This window comes from Mustela erminea, chromosome 15 (genome assembly GCF_009829155.1).
Source record: "Mustela erminea isolate mMusErm1 chromosome 15, mMusErm1.Pri, whole genome shotgun sequence".
Classification (NCBI taxonomy): domain Eukaryota; kingdom Metazoa; phylum Chordata; class Mammalia; order Carnivora; family Mustelidae; genus Mustela; species Mustela erminea.
The window spans coordinates 33,497,163-33,511,304 of record NC_045628.1 but is presented as its reverse complement, the minus strand read 5'-3'; the positions used below and the strand labels follow the sequence as shown (position 1 = coordinate 33,511,304).

The 14,142-nt window shown below is 40.1% G+C and overlaps 1 protein-coding gene across 10 annotated transcripts in view; it reads right to left on the bottom strand.

The window, feature by feature from the left end:
* KLF12 (Kruppel like factor 12) overlaps positions 1 to 14,142 on the bottom strand; it is a 436,672-nt gene that overhangs the window by 60,860 nt on the left and 361,670 nt on the right. For all 10 annotated transcript variants that reach the window (XM_032315078.1, XM_032315082.1, XM_032315084.1 and 7 more), the window contains one exon: positions 8,287 to 8,349. In XM_032315078.1, coding sequence (XP_032170969.1) covers positions 8,287 to 8,349 — 63 coding nt within the window. The remainder of the gene's footprint in view (positions 1 to 8,286; positions 8,350 to 14,142) is intronic.

Here is a 14,142-nt window from a genome sequence, read left to right as displayed (position 1 = left end):
CGGTAGACAGTTTTTGGATAAAGATATCACATACTATCTTATTGCCCTTTTAAAACAGATTAGAAGAAATATATTAATTATGAGGATACTGAGCCTATCTTAGGTAACCTAGTGCTATACTAAGAAACATAATAAATAGCTAATTTTAAGGAAATTACTAGGAAACGTTATGAAAATCTAGTGGTCAGCAGAGAAAAATCATAGTAAGGTGAAAATATATCGAACTGCCAGTTCACTGTCCACATACAGACAGAGAAGTCTCCATGACTAGAAAGATGATATTGCAAACATGACTGATAAATGAAGATCAAGATAGTACTGACACATCCAGCATTCTCCCAGGGAAGTCCCCTTCAGATTTATTATCCTGAGCAGTATCCCCAACTTATTCAAGAATACATTACGATTTTTGATTGGGTCCCCATATTAGTCATTACATCTTTCAAATATGTATTTAGAAGACAACCATGATTAGCCAATTTTTCATTCCAAATATATTCACTGAAAAGTACTATGAAAGACTAAAAGAGAACGTGGCTCTTCTAGATGGCTTGTACTGGTACTTTCAGAGACACATATTTTTTTCATACAAGGAAACAGTTTCACTTGTGTTATTCATTAATGACTTTACATACCCTTGTTCTTCACGTGTCCTAACAACACAACAATTACCTTCAAGTTCTACATCTGAACAGGTTTAACTAGGAGGGGAACGTGATAGAGTAATGTACACTGCACAATTTAAACCTCTGTAAAAAGCTAGGGTTTAAGTAGCTTCCCCCAACAGAACTCGTGATTCCAGACTGTGTAATTTTAAATATTCGTAACCAACCTAAAAAAAAAATAACAATTACGTGAAAAATGTTATAAAGCCCTGGATTACAAACAACTCATTTTTTTATTTCTCTTTTGCTTACTTTGGATTTAGTTTGCTCTTCTTTTTCTGGTTTCCTAACAAGGAACCTTATTGAGTTCCTAACATGGATTACTTACTGGAGATCTTTCTTATTTTCTAATAAATATATTTGATACTATAAGTCTCCTTCTAAGCACTTCTCTTGATGCATTTCACAAATTTTGTTAAGTTGTGTTCGCATTGTCATTGATGTCCGAATTTCTCTTCAACTTTCTTCTGTGACCCCGTGTGCTATCTACAAGTATGTTGTTCAGTCTCCATGAATTTTTGGATTTTCCAAAGAAGTCCTTTTGAATTCTAAACTAATATTTCTCGGTCATGCTAAAATTAGTTAATAAGGGGTACCTGGCTGGCTCAGTTGGTAGAGCATGTGACTCATGATTTTGGAGTTGTGAGTTCAAGTCCCACACTAGGGGGTAGAGATTACTTAAATTAAAAAAAAATCTTTAAATTAATTAAAAATAAAATTAGTTAATAAAACAGAGATGTTTTATTACATAATAGTGCCACACCTCACTACAGTGGGGGAAAGATCCCAGGAATCAACAAAGAATAGATGACACACACTGTTTGTTCTTCTGTAGGGTTTTCAGAAAGACACGAATGTGCTTCTGTGTCACATGTTGGTAAAAACAAAACACTCCTGGGTGCCTGAGTGGCTCAGAGGGTTAAGCCTCTGCCTGGTTGTGGTCCCAGAGTCCTGGACTCAGTCCTCACATCGGGCTCTCTGCTCAGCAGGGAGTCTGCTTCTCCCTCTCTCTCTGCCTGCTGCTCTGCCTACTTGTGCTCTCTCTCTCTCTCTCTCTGTCAAATAAATAAAATATTTAGGAAAAAAAACAAAAACAAAAACAAAACATTCTTGGACTTTTAATAGAAAAATGTCTCCTAAGTAGTGACCTTTATGGCTCAGCATGATTTATAGACCTAATTCTTCTACAATTAAGGAAATAATTGCAGAAAATAACTTTCTTTAAACCACCCCCACCCCAATCATCTCTATTGTGACAGAAGCAATACTAGAGACAAAAATCAGCTGATACTGACAGGAATGTGAAACACTTTCATCATGAGGTTTCTTGCTGCTATTTTGGGTAATGGAGAATTCAAGAAAATGAGACCAAAGGTCTATAATAAGGTCAATGGGAAAGATGGTATCCAAGTTTCAAGTGCATATAACTGTCACCAAGCTATGAGGAGGTGGTGGAAGTAATTAAAGAATTTCATAGCTGAAACTGGATTATAACATACCAAAAGATGTGAATTTGGAGGGAATTAAAATGTAGCAACACCCTACAGGCACTTCTTCTCATTGTAATTCAGTACGAATACAGAGAACTTGCAAACTGGTTCACGATTACATGAACTACAGCCCACTTTCCGAATCTGTTCTCAAACACCAGAGAGAGCGTGCCACCAAATGAAATCCAAAGGTACCTGCGGTTACTTATTTGCCAGTAAGTATGGATTAAAAAAACTCACAAGGTCAGGCAGGCCCCTCTGGGAACTAAAATTTACACATATTAATGTCCATATATATTATCGTAATTTTTGCCCTGTAAGTCAAGCAGCAAAGCGGTGGAATGCTCTGGTAATTAAAATAATATAATCAATATTATCTATAAATAATGAGCATGCAAGGATCCCTAAGATGCTGAGGAAGCTCTCTGGGAAGGAGTAACTGCCGCATGGCGGAGTTGGCAGCAAGGTCTTCCGTCGGGCCTCTCCTCGGTCTCCCTTCGCTCCTGGAGTCATACTAGTGTTGTGGGAATTTCCCAGACAGAAGCCTTCTGCTTAACTGGTAATGAATTCAGTGCCTTCCTCACTTAATCACTGGCGTTTCTCTTGCTCCACCCATTGGTAGCACCTGCTGCCCACATAAAGACACCGGGACAGGACTGCAGAGCCCCGGGTTTATGCCCACGTCTGCCATTGTCACCGTGCTGTCTTGGGGCCTCCAATTCCACACGTGGAAAGTGAGACGCTGAACTAAACCTGATGATGCTTACATTTCCCTCAGCTCTGAAACGTCTTCCTACATTTGGAAATGCTCTATCCCTCCCTAAAGGACCAGTTCTGCCTCGGCTTTCGGAGAGGTTTCGGATCCCGACCACTTCGGGGCTTTCCTCCATTAAGGCAAAAGGTTTAAACAAGAAGTGTTCTTATTTTTATGACAAAGATATAGTTATACCCGGAGAAAGATTCTGTGAAAATCACAGCCAACACTAGCAACCGTGTGCATTTAAATATCTGCGTTCACCGTAGCACTCTAGAGCCGACAATAAAACATCACAGTGCAAGAAGGTTCCTCCTGCTTGCCACAAAAATTCGTGACACAGAACTTTGTCATGTCCAAATGCGAAATGTGATTCACATTCGGAATGTGTCATAATTTGCGCAGTCACACTATTAAAACTGGAGCTTCCTGAGGTATACAGCTACATAACATCTCGGGCATGTTGGTAAGAAATAAACCGTAACTGAGACGGGTGGCGGCAGCATCCAACTGGTTGGGACAGATTACATCTATCTGACTGCTGGTGATTCCTGTTAATAATACTGTATTTTCTATGTCATTATATAAATAGCCCATAAAATCTCTATTACGTCATGTCTTCTACCACTCTTACGTAAGGGCCCTAGATGGATGTTTGGGGCTTAGCATAACCATCATGATGACGATCACTCAAAAACGATAGCTACCCACCTCCTCTAAATCTTCGGGAATGGAGCAGGGGAGGGGGTGCAGCGAAGAGGAGAGAAGCATGGGTGAAAAGCTGAAACTGAGCATCTACTGAGGTGTAGGTCTTCGGAATACTCTCACTGATCCTGGAAATTTCTGGAGCCTGAAATCGACTTCAGTTCAGAGATATTTCCCACCTGCGCATACACACTACACACAGGTTCCAGATCTCTACTACGTGTTTGGGCATAAAACAACCAAAAGATGACAGTGGAAACAAGCCATTCTCTGTGGGATTGATATCGGAATATAACAGCTTCACGCAGAAAGATCTGTGAAGAACAAAAGTCGATCTGCACATTCTATTCTAATAAAACTTGCCCCATTTCCCCTTAATGGAGCAAACCAGCACCCCCCCCCCCCACTGGCATTATTACATGCAAGAAAGAATGGCAAATGCTCTAAAAAAGGTTCTGATAGTTATCAGGATAAAGGAAGGTATGATTACCTCCGCTTAGGGTCAGTGGTGAAGGAAAGAGACAGATGTGCCCGTGAAAGAGAGAATGGAATTCACATGCTGAGCCTCTAAGGCTTCATCAATCCTCAAATCGACAAATATTACTCTAATGGGGTGGCAGGAGGGAAGAGCCATTCTGAGGGACAGAGTTTATGTCCGGTTGGATTGCTACCTTTGATTAACTGACTATTAAATGAGTTATACAATGATCTCGTGTTCTTTACTGGGGGGGCTAACGTATCCACCATGAAGTTCTTTTTTTTTTTTTTTTAAAGATTTCATTTATTTATTTGAAAGACGGAGATCACAAGTAGGCAGAGAGGCAGGCAGAGAGAGAGGAGGAAACAGGCTCCCTGCTGAGCAGAGAGCCCAACGTGGGGCTCGATCCCAGGACCCTAGAATCATGACCTGAGCCAAAGGCAGAGACTTTAATCCACTGAGCCACCCAGGCGCCCCAACACCATGAAGTTCTTATTGACATTCTTTAATCCCTGGAAGTCAGCAGAGAGTTACAGCAAACCTGCCTCCATCCGAACGTCTGTCCCTCACATCCTGGTGCTTACCTCTCGTCCCTGGATAGGGATATTCGTTACCAGATTTTCTTTCCATTCAAGCAGGTGTGTTCGCATTGAACAGACATTCTTTTCTACACGTCACTTCAGTTCTAGAGAGAAGAGATGCTGCCACAGGAAGGAGGCCAGTGGCTGTGCCTTCCATATTAACATCATGCAGAGGAAAACACTACTTAAAATTTTAAACCACCTTTACTCAATAATAAACACTGGTTTCATAGATCAACCACAGACCCTGACATTTACAACCTACCAATTGTCACGCGCTTCCTATGCATAACTTATAAGTTCAAAGCTTTTCATGTTTTAGTGAAGCTTAATTGCTCTTGTGATGAACGGTATTTTTTAACTGATTGGAGCATTTGCGAACCCAACTTTACAACACACAGACGGTGTCTGTAGATCTAACTCAAGCCAGGGCCACGCCGGTGTTGAATTTACCTTATAATTCTATAAATTATCCCAAAGTTCTCTTTGGGGAAGATCAACAGTCACTTCCCCTTTATCTCTATTGCTAGCATGAGTATTTAAAGTTTCCGAATTTCCAGAGCCAATCTTTCACAAAGAAATAGCAAGTGTTTATCACTTAACTGGATGTAGATGCTGGGTGAGTCACTGGCTTCCTCCTAGCCAGCTGATTTCTTTCCATGTACCCGCCTCATAGCCTTTACTTCAAGAAATTTCGAGATGGTACATAGAATAGGAATCTTAACTAATTCATGACCAAATAAAGCACGTGTTTTAAATCCATGTATGTTCCTACTAGACTTAATTTAGAAATGCCACCGGTCCTTGTATATGAGTTTCAATAGATAATGGAAACAGTAACTCAGTGCTCTGCTTTTCCTACTAATTCTGGGTCTTTGCTCAGAAAGCTTCTCTGGGACAGATTTTCTTAAAGTTCTTTTCCTTTATACTTGTTCTCTTTCGCACTATCTACTCTCAAACTGGTCTTAAATAAAATTGGTAACATTTCCCTCTGATATAAGTATACCTTCTTAGTGCCTTACCCACATTTTATTACATATTATATGTTGTTTATATGATATGATACTGTGTGTTACATACACGTAACGTGGTATCTGTCTCTCTCTCTCACACATGCACACCCCTCCCTCACCTACAAGAGAGTGAGCCTTTTGAGGGCAGAAACCATGTTTTAATTTATCTTTCTAATCTAGTGCTTTTCACAGTGCCAGAGACTGTAAATAAATGTTGCTGAATAAATAAAAATTGAACTTTCTCAAGACTAAAAACCAAAAATCCTTTTTGTTTTTTATGGATACTTCTCTGGAGATAAAAGTGGTTTAAACTTACTAACCAAATAGCGTGCTATGAATTATGAAGGAACAAGCTACCATTACTCCAATACTTCAGGAAGGAACAGTGAAGGAAAAGATATTTGTTATTTATTCAGGGATCCACACTGGCCACTGAGAAGTGGGTTGTTAGAAGGTGGATATGCTAACTGGCAACGTCGTACTCTGTTTATTAGCTGACGTCGCTCACTTGAGCATCTCATATTCTCTATGTTCTAAAGTTTCTTTGGTACAGTATGCCTTGTACTGAGAAAGAATATCAATCGGTGCAGTCAAGAAAGGAGTTGCTTCTCCCTTTCCTTTTGTGTGATGGGCGTCAGCATTATTCTCTTAGCTTTTCAGGTGTGACAGGGGACAATATGTTTTAGTGACTGTGAGAAACCATGAAGGATGCCACTGCTTTTAGACAGTGTAGGAGCAAATGGCTATATTCTCTGTGCTCCATTTCCCCCTCTGTGAAAAAGGAAAGCATAATATTTAACAACATCACTAAGCTATTGTGAGGGTTAATTAGATTTAACGGGGAAGGGAGGTGAGCTGATTACGCCCTATTCAAATTCAAAGAGTCATTATTTTGTGTCTAAAAATAATCCTGATTTAGGAATAAAATTAATTTGGAAGCTCAATCTTTGGTAATCATCTTCCCACACTTAAAAAAGAAAAAGCCATAGTTTTTAATCAAAAACCCATTCTAAGCACAATCCAATGAAGTACAAATGGAGATCTGTGAATTTCCATTCACTTTCCAAGGAATGCAGTGCACGGTTCACATTTTTCTTTTTCTTTTCTTTCCTTTCTCTTTTCCTTTTTTTTTTTTTTTTTTGAAGATATGTGTGGAATGGTTAATTTTTTGGCATGGAATAATATAAACAAATAAGGTACATTACTTTTTTTGTTTGCTTCACGCGAACATTTGTGAAACAGTTCAAACCACTTCTTCAAAGAATGAGTTGTCCATGTTTTTGTGACTGTAATAATTTTTCACGTCATTTTTGGTAAATTCCATTTATTTACTTATTTATTTTCAAGAACCAGTCCGTCAAGTATCTTTGACCCATGTCCCAATCCCTGGACCTCATGAATGTTACCTTCCATGGCAAAGTGGACTTTGCAGATATGATTAAGGATCTTGAGATAGGGAGATCATTCAGGCTAACTAATGGTGGGTCTGAGATGCGATCCCAAGTGTCCTGGTAAAAGGAAGAGGCAGAAAGAGATCTGACTACAAAGGAAGGAGACAATGTGGTGATATCAGAAGCAGAGGGAGAGAGGCATGTGATGTGGGGCCGTAAGCCAAGGACTGAGAACGGCCCCTGTAAGACAGAAATGCCAGGAATGGATTTTCCCCTTGAACCTTCAAAAGGAATCAACCCAGCCGACACCTTGATTAAGCCCCAATAAGACACTTTTGGGATTCTGACCTCCAAAACTTTAAAGAATAAATGTGTGTTGTTTTAAGCCAGAAGAAAAAAGAAAGAAAGAGAGAAAGAAGAAAGGAAAACAAAAGGTCTTCATATGCCCTAACTTAAGACAGAAAGAAAGAAAACAAAGAGAGACAGACGGAGAAAGAGATAAGGAAAGAAGGAAAATTCCTAGATATTTGCGGCTAAGATAAGAAAAAAAATCATCTTGGGACGCCTGGGTGGCTCAGTTGGTTGGACGACTGCCTTCAGCTCAGGTCATGATCCCGGAGTCCCGAGATCGAGTCCCGCATCGGGCTCCCAGCTCCATGGGGAGTCTGCTTCTCTCTCTGACCTCCTCCTCGCTCATGCTCTCTCTCACTGTCTCTCTCTCAAATAAATAAATAAAATATTAAAAAAAAAGAAAAAAATCATCTAAATAATAATCATCAAAATTTATAATAGATCAATTTACTACAAAAATCTTTACAAGAAGTGGAAGTTGGCATCTGAGAAAAATTTCTGTTGTTGCCTAAATCTCACTAAAAACTTATAAAAGCTTCAAAAAAAAAAAAAAAGAAAGAAAGAAAGAAAGAAACATTCTTTAAAAATAATGGAACAGTGGATAATCCTGGAAAATACGTCATATCTGTTAGGGGAAAAATGTTGCCTCAGTTTTTGGTGAGTGAAGGTCTTTGGCTGAGAAGGAACTTTATGGCTTCCATTTAGAACTTTCCAAAGGAAAGGGAGACTATGTAATTTGGTTAGTTGAAGAGTACTCTCTACAGAGAAGCAGAAATAATTCTCTCTTGTTTTAACACTACCCAATTAAAATTTCCCGTTAAGACTTACAAATTTTTAGAACTTAGACGGTATACTCACCAAGCAAACTTCTGATTATTCATTCGATTTCCCCGGACCCTTGATACTGGGGACGGATGTACCCTATAGGTAGATGAGAATAATCCAGTCATTAAAAAAAGCACATTCCTGATTACAAATGAACAAATTAAAAAACAGAGAAAAAAGAGCTTGTTTATAAACAATCTCTTGTAGGTATGCTTAATATAGAAAGCCCCAGAACCTAATCACCTCTTTGTAAATGAAGACAGTTAAATTCCTATGCATGTAAACCTGCAGTCTCTCTCCTTTTGTACCACATTTATTATTTATTTATTTAAAGATTTTATTTATTTGACACAGAGAGAGAGAGAGAGAGAGAACACAGACAAGGGGAGTGGGAGAGGGAGAAGCAGGCTTCCCGAGGAGCAGGGAGCCTGATGCGGGGCTCTGTCCCAAGACCCTGGGACCATAACATGAACAGAAGGCAGAGGCTTAAGGACCAAGCCACCCAGGCATCCTCCTTTTGTACCACCTTTAACGTAACAATGGCTTGTCATAATGTTCACTGTGAAGAGCCCCAAGAGCCCCACCCCCAGTTTTAATCAAATGACAGATACACTCAGTCCAACACAAAGTTCCTGCCTAGCTAATCCTTGCAAGGTGCAGAAGTAGGTAAAAGTCATGTAAGGTGAGGTGTTTGCCTAGGATGAGGGTGAGCCCCTTCTACCGCCCCTTCCCACCAGGGATACAAAGAGACAGCAAGCAAACCCTCCCTGAGTCAACAGCTGGATTACAAACCCTAAAAAAGTGAGCTAATGAAAAGAGCTCAGGATATGCTACCCCAGAATATGATACTTGGGCCTCAGGATTATTTTGAGTTGCAAACAAGTAAGAAACAGCAGGCAAAGGAGGAGCTCTGGACTTTCCCTTTATAGGCCAGAAAACCAGGACATGAACTTCCCGTTTGTAAAGCAAATTTTCCTTTGTAAAGGTGTCCCCCCCTCCACTTCCAAAACCAGGAAGAAGAACACAACATACAACCATACAACTCTTTACTCGGACGTGGTACTGACATGAGACTACGTAATAACACTTATCTACCATTAGACTCCCCTGTTTCCTGGTCACCTTCCTACAATTCACCCCCTCTAGAAGCTCAAACCCCCCTTTTGACTATTCACTTTTCCATAATTTACCCCCTTTGTTAAAATGGTATATAAGAACCACACTTTAACCACCCCTTCGAGTTACTCATCACTGAGCAGGCCTGCAAGTCTGTATATTGCATGTGTAATAAAGGGGTTTTTCTTCCCCCTCTTGCTAATCTGTCTTTTGCTGTTTGTTTATTTATTTATTTAGTCTTTTGTCAGTTTAATTTGCAGGCCCCCAGGCACAGAACCTGAGAAGATAAAAGAAAGGTGTTTTTTTTTGTTTGTTTGTTCGGTTTTTCCTCTGCAGCAGGAACTTCATCCAAATGTCCAGGAACAGAATCGCAGACTGGGGGAGGAAGGAAGGTGAACAGTTATTTCTAGCAGAAAAGCTTTCTAGATGTGATGCTCTGCCGCTGGGCTTTGAGGAAGGCAGTCAATTCAAGAGGTTAGCTAAATAGCGGAGAAGTAAAAATTACATTGTCTTACAAGTTTCCGGGGTTAGAATCATCCATCAGAAGAGTTTATATTTCCAAGCACTGCTGATATCTTCCAATCAGGAGCTAGCTGCTGAACCTCAACCTCTTTGTGGGTCACTAACTGGCAAGACAATATGCCCTACTTCCTGCTTCCTTGTGGCCAACTTCCTGCTTTGCTCTACCTTTACCGTAATTTGTGAGATCTAGGCAGTCTTTGGGCTTGTGGTATCCTTATGTCCCAAACACTTCTCTCATGTACAGGAGAGAAAAGAGTCTTTGAGCCTTGTCAGAACCAACAGCTCCAACATTCACTAGAACCCGGTCTTAGATAGTTATTGAGCAAGTGAAAATCATTTAAAAAACAGATAATACCATTCCAGCTCTGCAGAAGGGCTAAATGCAAACTTTCTGTAAATCCAGAGCCAGACTGCACTTTGCACTGGGAAGGCTTATTTCTTCCAACATCCCTTATTAACATTCTTTTCCTCACAGCGCTTCTCAATGGCTGCTGCAGCTGAGCCGCTCGGCACAGATTTTCTGCTCCGCATGGGGGAGGGGATGTTAATTATGCAGAAAGATGGAGAGAGGCCAGACAGCCCCTCTGGTGAACTGTCTCATTCAAGCACGGCTCACTTCCTGCTGTTTTGCAGCTACAAGGATCACCTGTTGGTCTTGGCATCTGGCCAAACTGGGGCCTAGCGGAAATGACAGACTCAGCTAGAAATGAAAGCCAGCGCATATTCCGGCACCCTAAATTGGGGAGAGAGGGGAAAAAAAAAAAAAAACATGCAATAGAAATGCAGAAGAATTATACAAAAGGTAGCAAGGCTCATTTTTTCTTCTCTTTCCTTATTTTTTTCAGTCTGTCTGCTTGAAATACAATCATCAAAATGGAATTATGAGCCAAAAAACATCTCCCCACTTAAATCTCTCTGACCCAAGGGACAATATAGGAAGTCCTCTGAACCTTCCCTACGGTCTCATTAGGGTATCAGAGTCCTACCACCTAAATAAAGTTCTAAGGAGTATTAGCCTGAACACTTAACGGTTCTTTAATTCACTCCATATCCTTTCAATGTTTGGGTCCTGTATTCCTTCCTCCTTACCCTTCGTAGTTCCATTCATCGAAATTCCACCACGTGATGTTCGATAATGGAAGTATTCTCTTACTGATGTTTCTCGTTCCATATATCAGTGGAGAAAAATGGGGCTGTTTAACTTATAATTACAATATCCTCTAGGTATTTGTATCTTGTAACACAATTTCATTGATCCATAGATCTAATACTGTAAGTAGGCAATTCCTATAATGGTTTAACAGGCTACAAAGAATTCCACAACTGCGTGGATATGAACAAATAATTACAAGGTTTCGTAAATTAAAAGGGTAAAACAAGAAAGATATTTTTTTCCCAGTAAAACAAGAAAGCTTTTTTTTTCCCTTCTGAAAGGGGGTAAATTGGATAACCTGGAGCATACGTCATTCGATAAAGTAGACTATAAAGGTTTGCATTTCAGCTCCTCCCCCAATTTTATTTCTTCAAAAAGATATGCGGTGTTTTTGTGAGCTCGGGCTATTCTGGGGCACTTCTGGCCATTGCCTCCCTTCCTTCCACATATAGCAGCAGCCAGGCAGGTAGCAAAGTCAAAACCCCAGTAGGAGAAACCACCGCCTAATCTGCATGTCATGCATTATTCATGACCTCCTGATTCCTGCACCTGCATCTGGGCAGGAAGCTTACAGGGAGTGTTCATTATGCTTCTCTTAGCCTCACACAGGCTCGATTACTGCTAAGCCACTTTGTTCTGTAACTAAGGGTTTCAGGCCTTAGTACTAACCGCTGGATATGGAAAGAAAAAAAAAATCACCACCCTAAAGAAAAGAGCAATTTGGGTTGTTGTGCAACACGCACCGAATCCTACAATGTGCTCTTATGAGACTGACAGTTAGTGTCCGATGGAAATGCTCACATTGGGTGACTTACGTTACGTAGAATAAAGGGAAGCCGTACCAGTAAGGCCACGTATACCAACTGTTCTGTTGACACGCGTTTCCTCATCTGAAGCACGAAGCATGTTTATAATTGTGCCCAGCACAGGGCTTAATTCAGCTTCCCTGCTAAGCATGTGAGACTTTTAAAATATCTTAATACAAAAATGGTTCTTCCTTCTTTGGATATAAGTCCAAAGAAATTGACTCTCAAATCTTATCATTTAACGACTGACATTTGTTGTCTATCAAGAGGATGCAATCGCCCAGTTCTTCCCAATGGTTTTATGAACCTTCCTGAATGGCTGGTGGCTGGAGGCAGGAGACAAAAGCTAATACTCAACACAAATTACTCATGACTAATGAACTGCTGGGGGAAGATCATCTGCTTTTTTAGTATCCCAACCACAGAAAAGCGAGGCCAACTTAAATCCAATCTTCTAGCCCCAAATGAAAATAGAATGATGTGGTTAAGGTACAGACTGTGGAACCAGCCTGCCTGGGACTGAATCTCAGCTCCACCATTTTCCAAGAGGGTCATGTCATCTTGGGGTGAGAGCTACCTAACCTCCCTGGGCTTCAGTTTTCTCTCCTGTATAAATGGAGATAGTAATAGTGGCCATCTCCAAGGGCTGTGAGATTTAAATGACTTAACAGTTGCCAAGTGTTTAGAACAGTGCTTGGGACCCAAGAAGCAGTCAATACACGTTTGCTATTATCCCTAGCAGTGTTGATTGGACAGGAAAGCATGGGAAGATGAACCTGGAATATCCAGCTAATTCCAGAGGATTGAGACGACAAATGTGCTTTACAGACCTGCAGTCTTAACTACCATGTTTATATGACTTCACTACAGGCAAAGAAGTAACAAAGAGAAATGAACACATATAGAGTAATAAGAACCAACTACTGTGATTTCTACGGTATGGCTTATTCTCTGACATCAAATTTTTCTGTTCTTTATTAGAAAATCTATCTTCTGTTTACTAAATTGCATGGTATTTCAGTTACATCCCGTTCGAGAACAAGTCAGTAATCTCGCCAGTACAAAATCACTACTTCAATGCTGTGTGCCACACACCATACTAAGCACATCAGACACATTATCTTATTTTATCCTCATACCCTTATTGTTCATATTTCTTCAGAAAATAGGCTTACAAGAGTTAAGTAACTCGCCAGAGTGACACAGCTAGTGAACAGCAAAATTGGAACCTGAACACAGTTATGTCTGACTTGTCCTACTCCACATTATCATCCAATCCTGTGAACTCATACATATTCTCCCCACACAACCCTAAAGGATGCAATAAAGTGTATTAGCACCAGGGGCTTCAATGAGAGATCTTACATGTATTTAAGACCAACTGCATATATTATAATTAAATAAATGCAAAGTGAATGTACTAGTGTTTTGACCTAAAATCGGCACTGGATGAAACATGAAGCATCTGGGTATGATTGAGTACCCAGATGCTACTCAAAAGAAAGCCATAGTAACTACTGATCTCTCTTTAACTGCTTATTAAATTTCTTATAAGTGTTGCTATTTAAATATATCATGTACAATACATGTAAGGTTAGATGGTATAATTAATTCTAGCTACATCTACATTTTTGTTTCCCCTTCTTTTTTTTTTTACAAGAACCAAGTTCAATCTAACTTCAGAGATGAAACCATCTTTGTCATGGTCATCAATGGCCTCCACGTTTTCAAATCCAATGGTTAATTCTCAGTCCTCATCTTCTGAAACTCTCAGTAGCAACTGCCTTAACTAATCACCCTACTCATATCTTTAATTTAAACATTTATTGTGTACCTACTATTTATGCATTAATTCAAATATTAATGGGACATCTATGGTGTCAGGCACCATTCTAGGTTCTTCAGTACTGTGAACTGTGTTGAATGAGGGAATATTACCTCTATACAAACATGATTCAACTTCAGGGTGCCTACAGCACAACCATGAGTTTGGACAATAAATGGTCATCATCGGTAACATGATAAATGGCCATGGGAGCAGATAAAAGGGGCATCTGAATTATTAAAGCTTTGGAGTAGACCCGGAAGTTTCCCTAGGACAACAGAGAAAGGCACTGAAGGGTGGAAATGGCCAACAACAAAACTACAGATTGTTTTGGGTGACTGTAGTAAGGGATGTGGCAGGTCTGGAGGGTTAGGAGATTAGGTACTAACAGGGCCTTGATCAGGGTAGATCTCATGTATTGTGCGAAGCAGTTAACTCCAAGAATTAAAGGACAGTGTCCAAAGGCT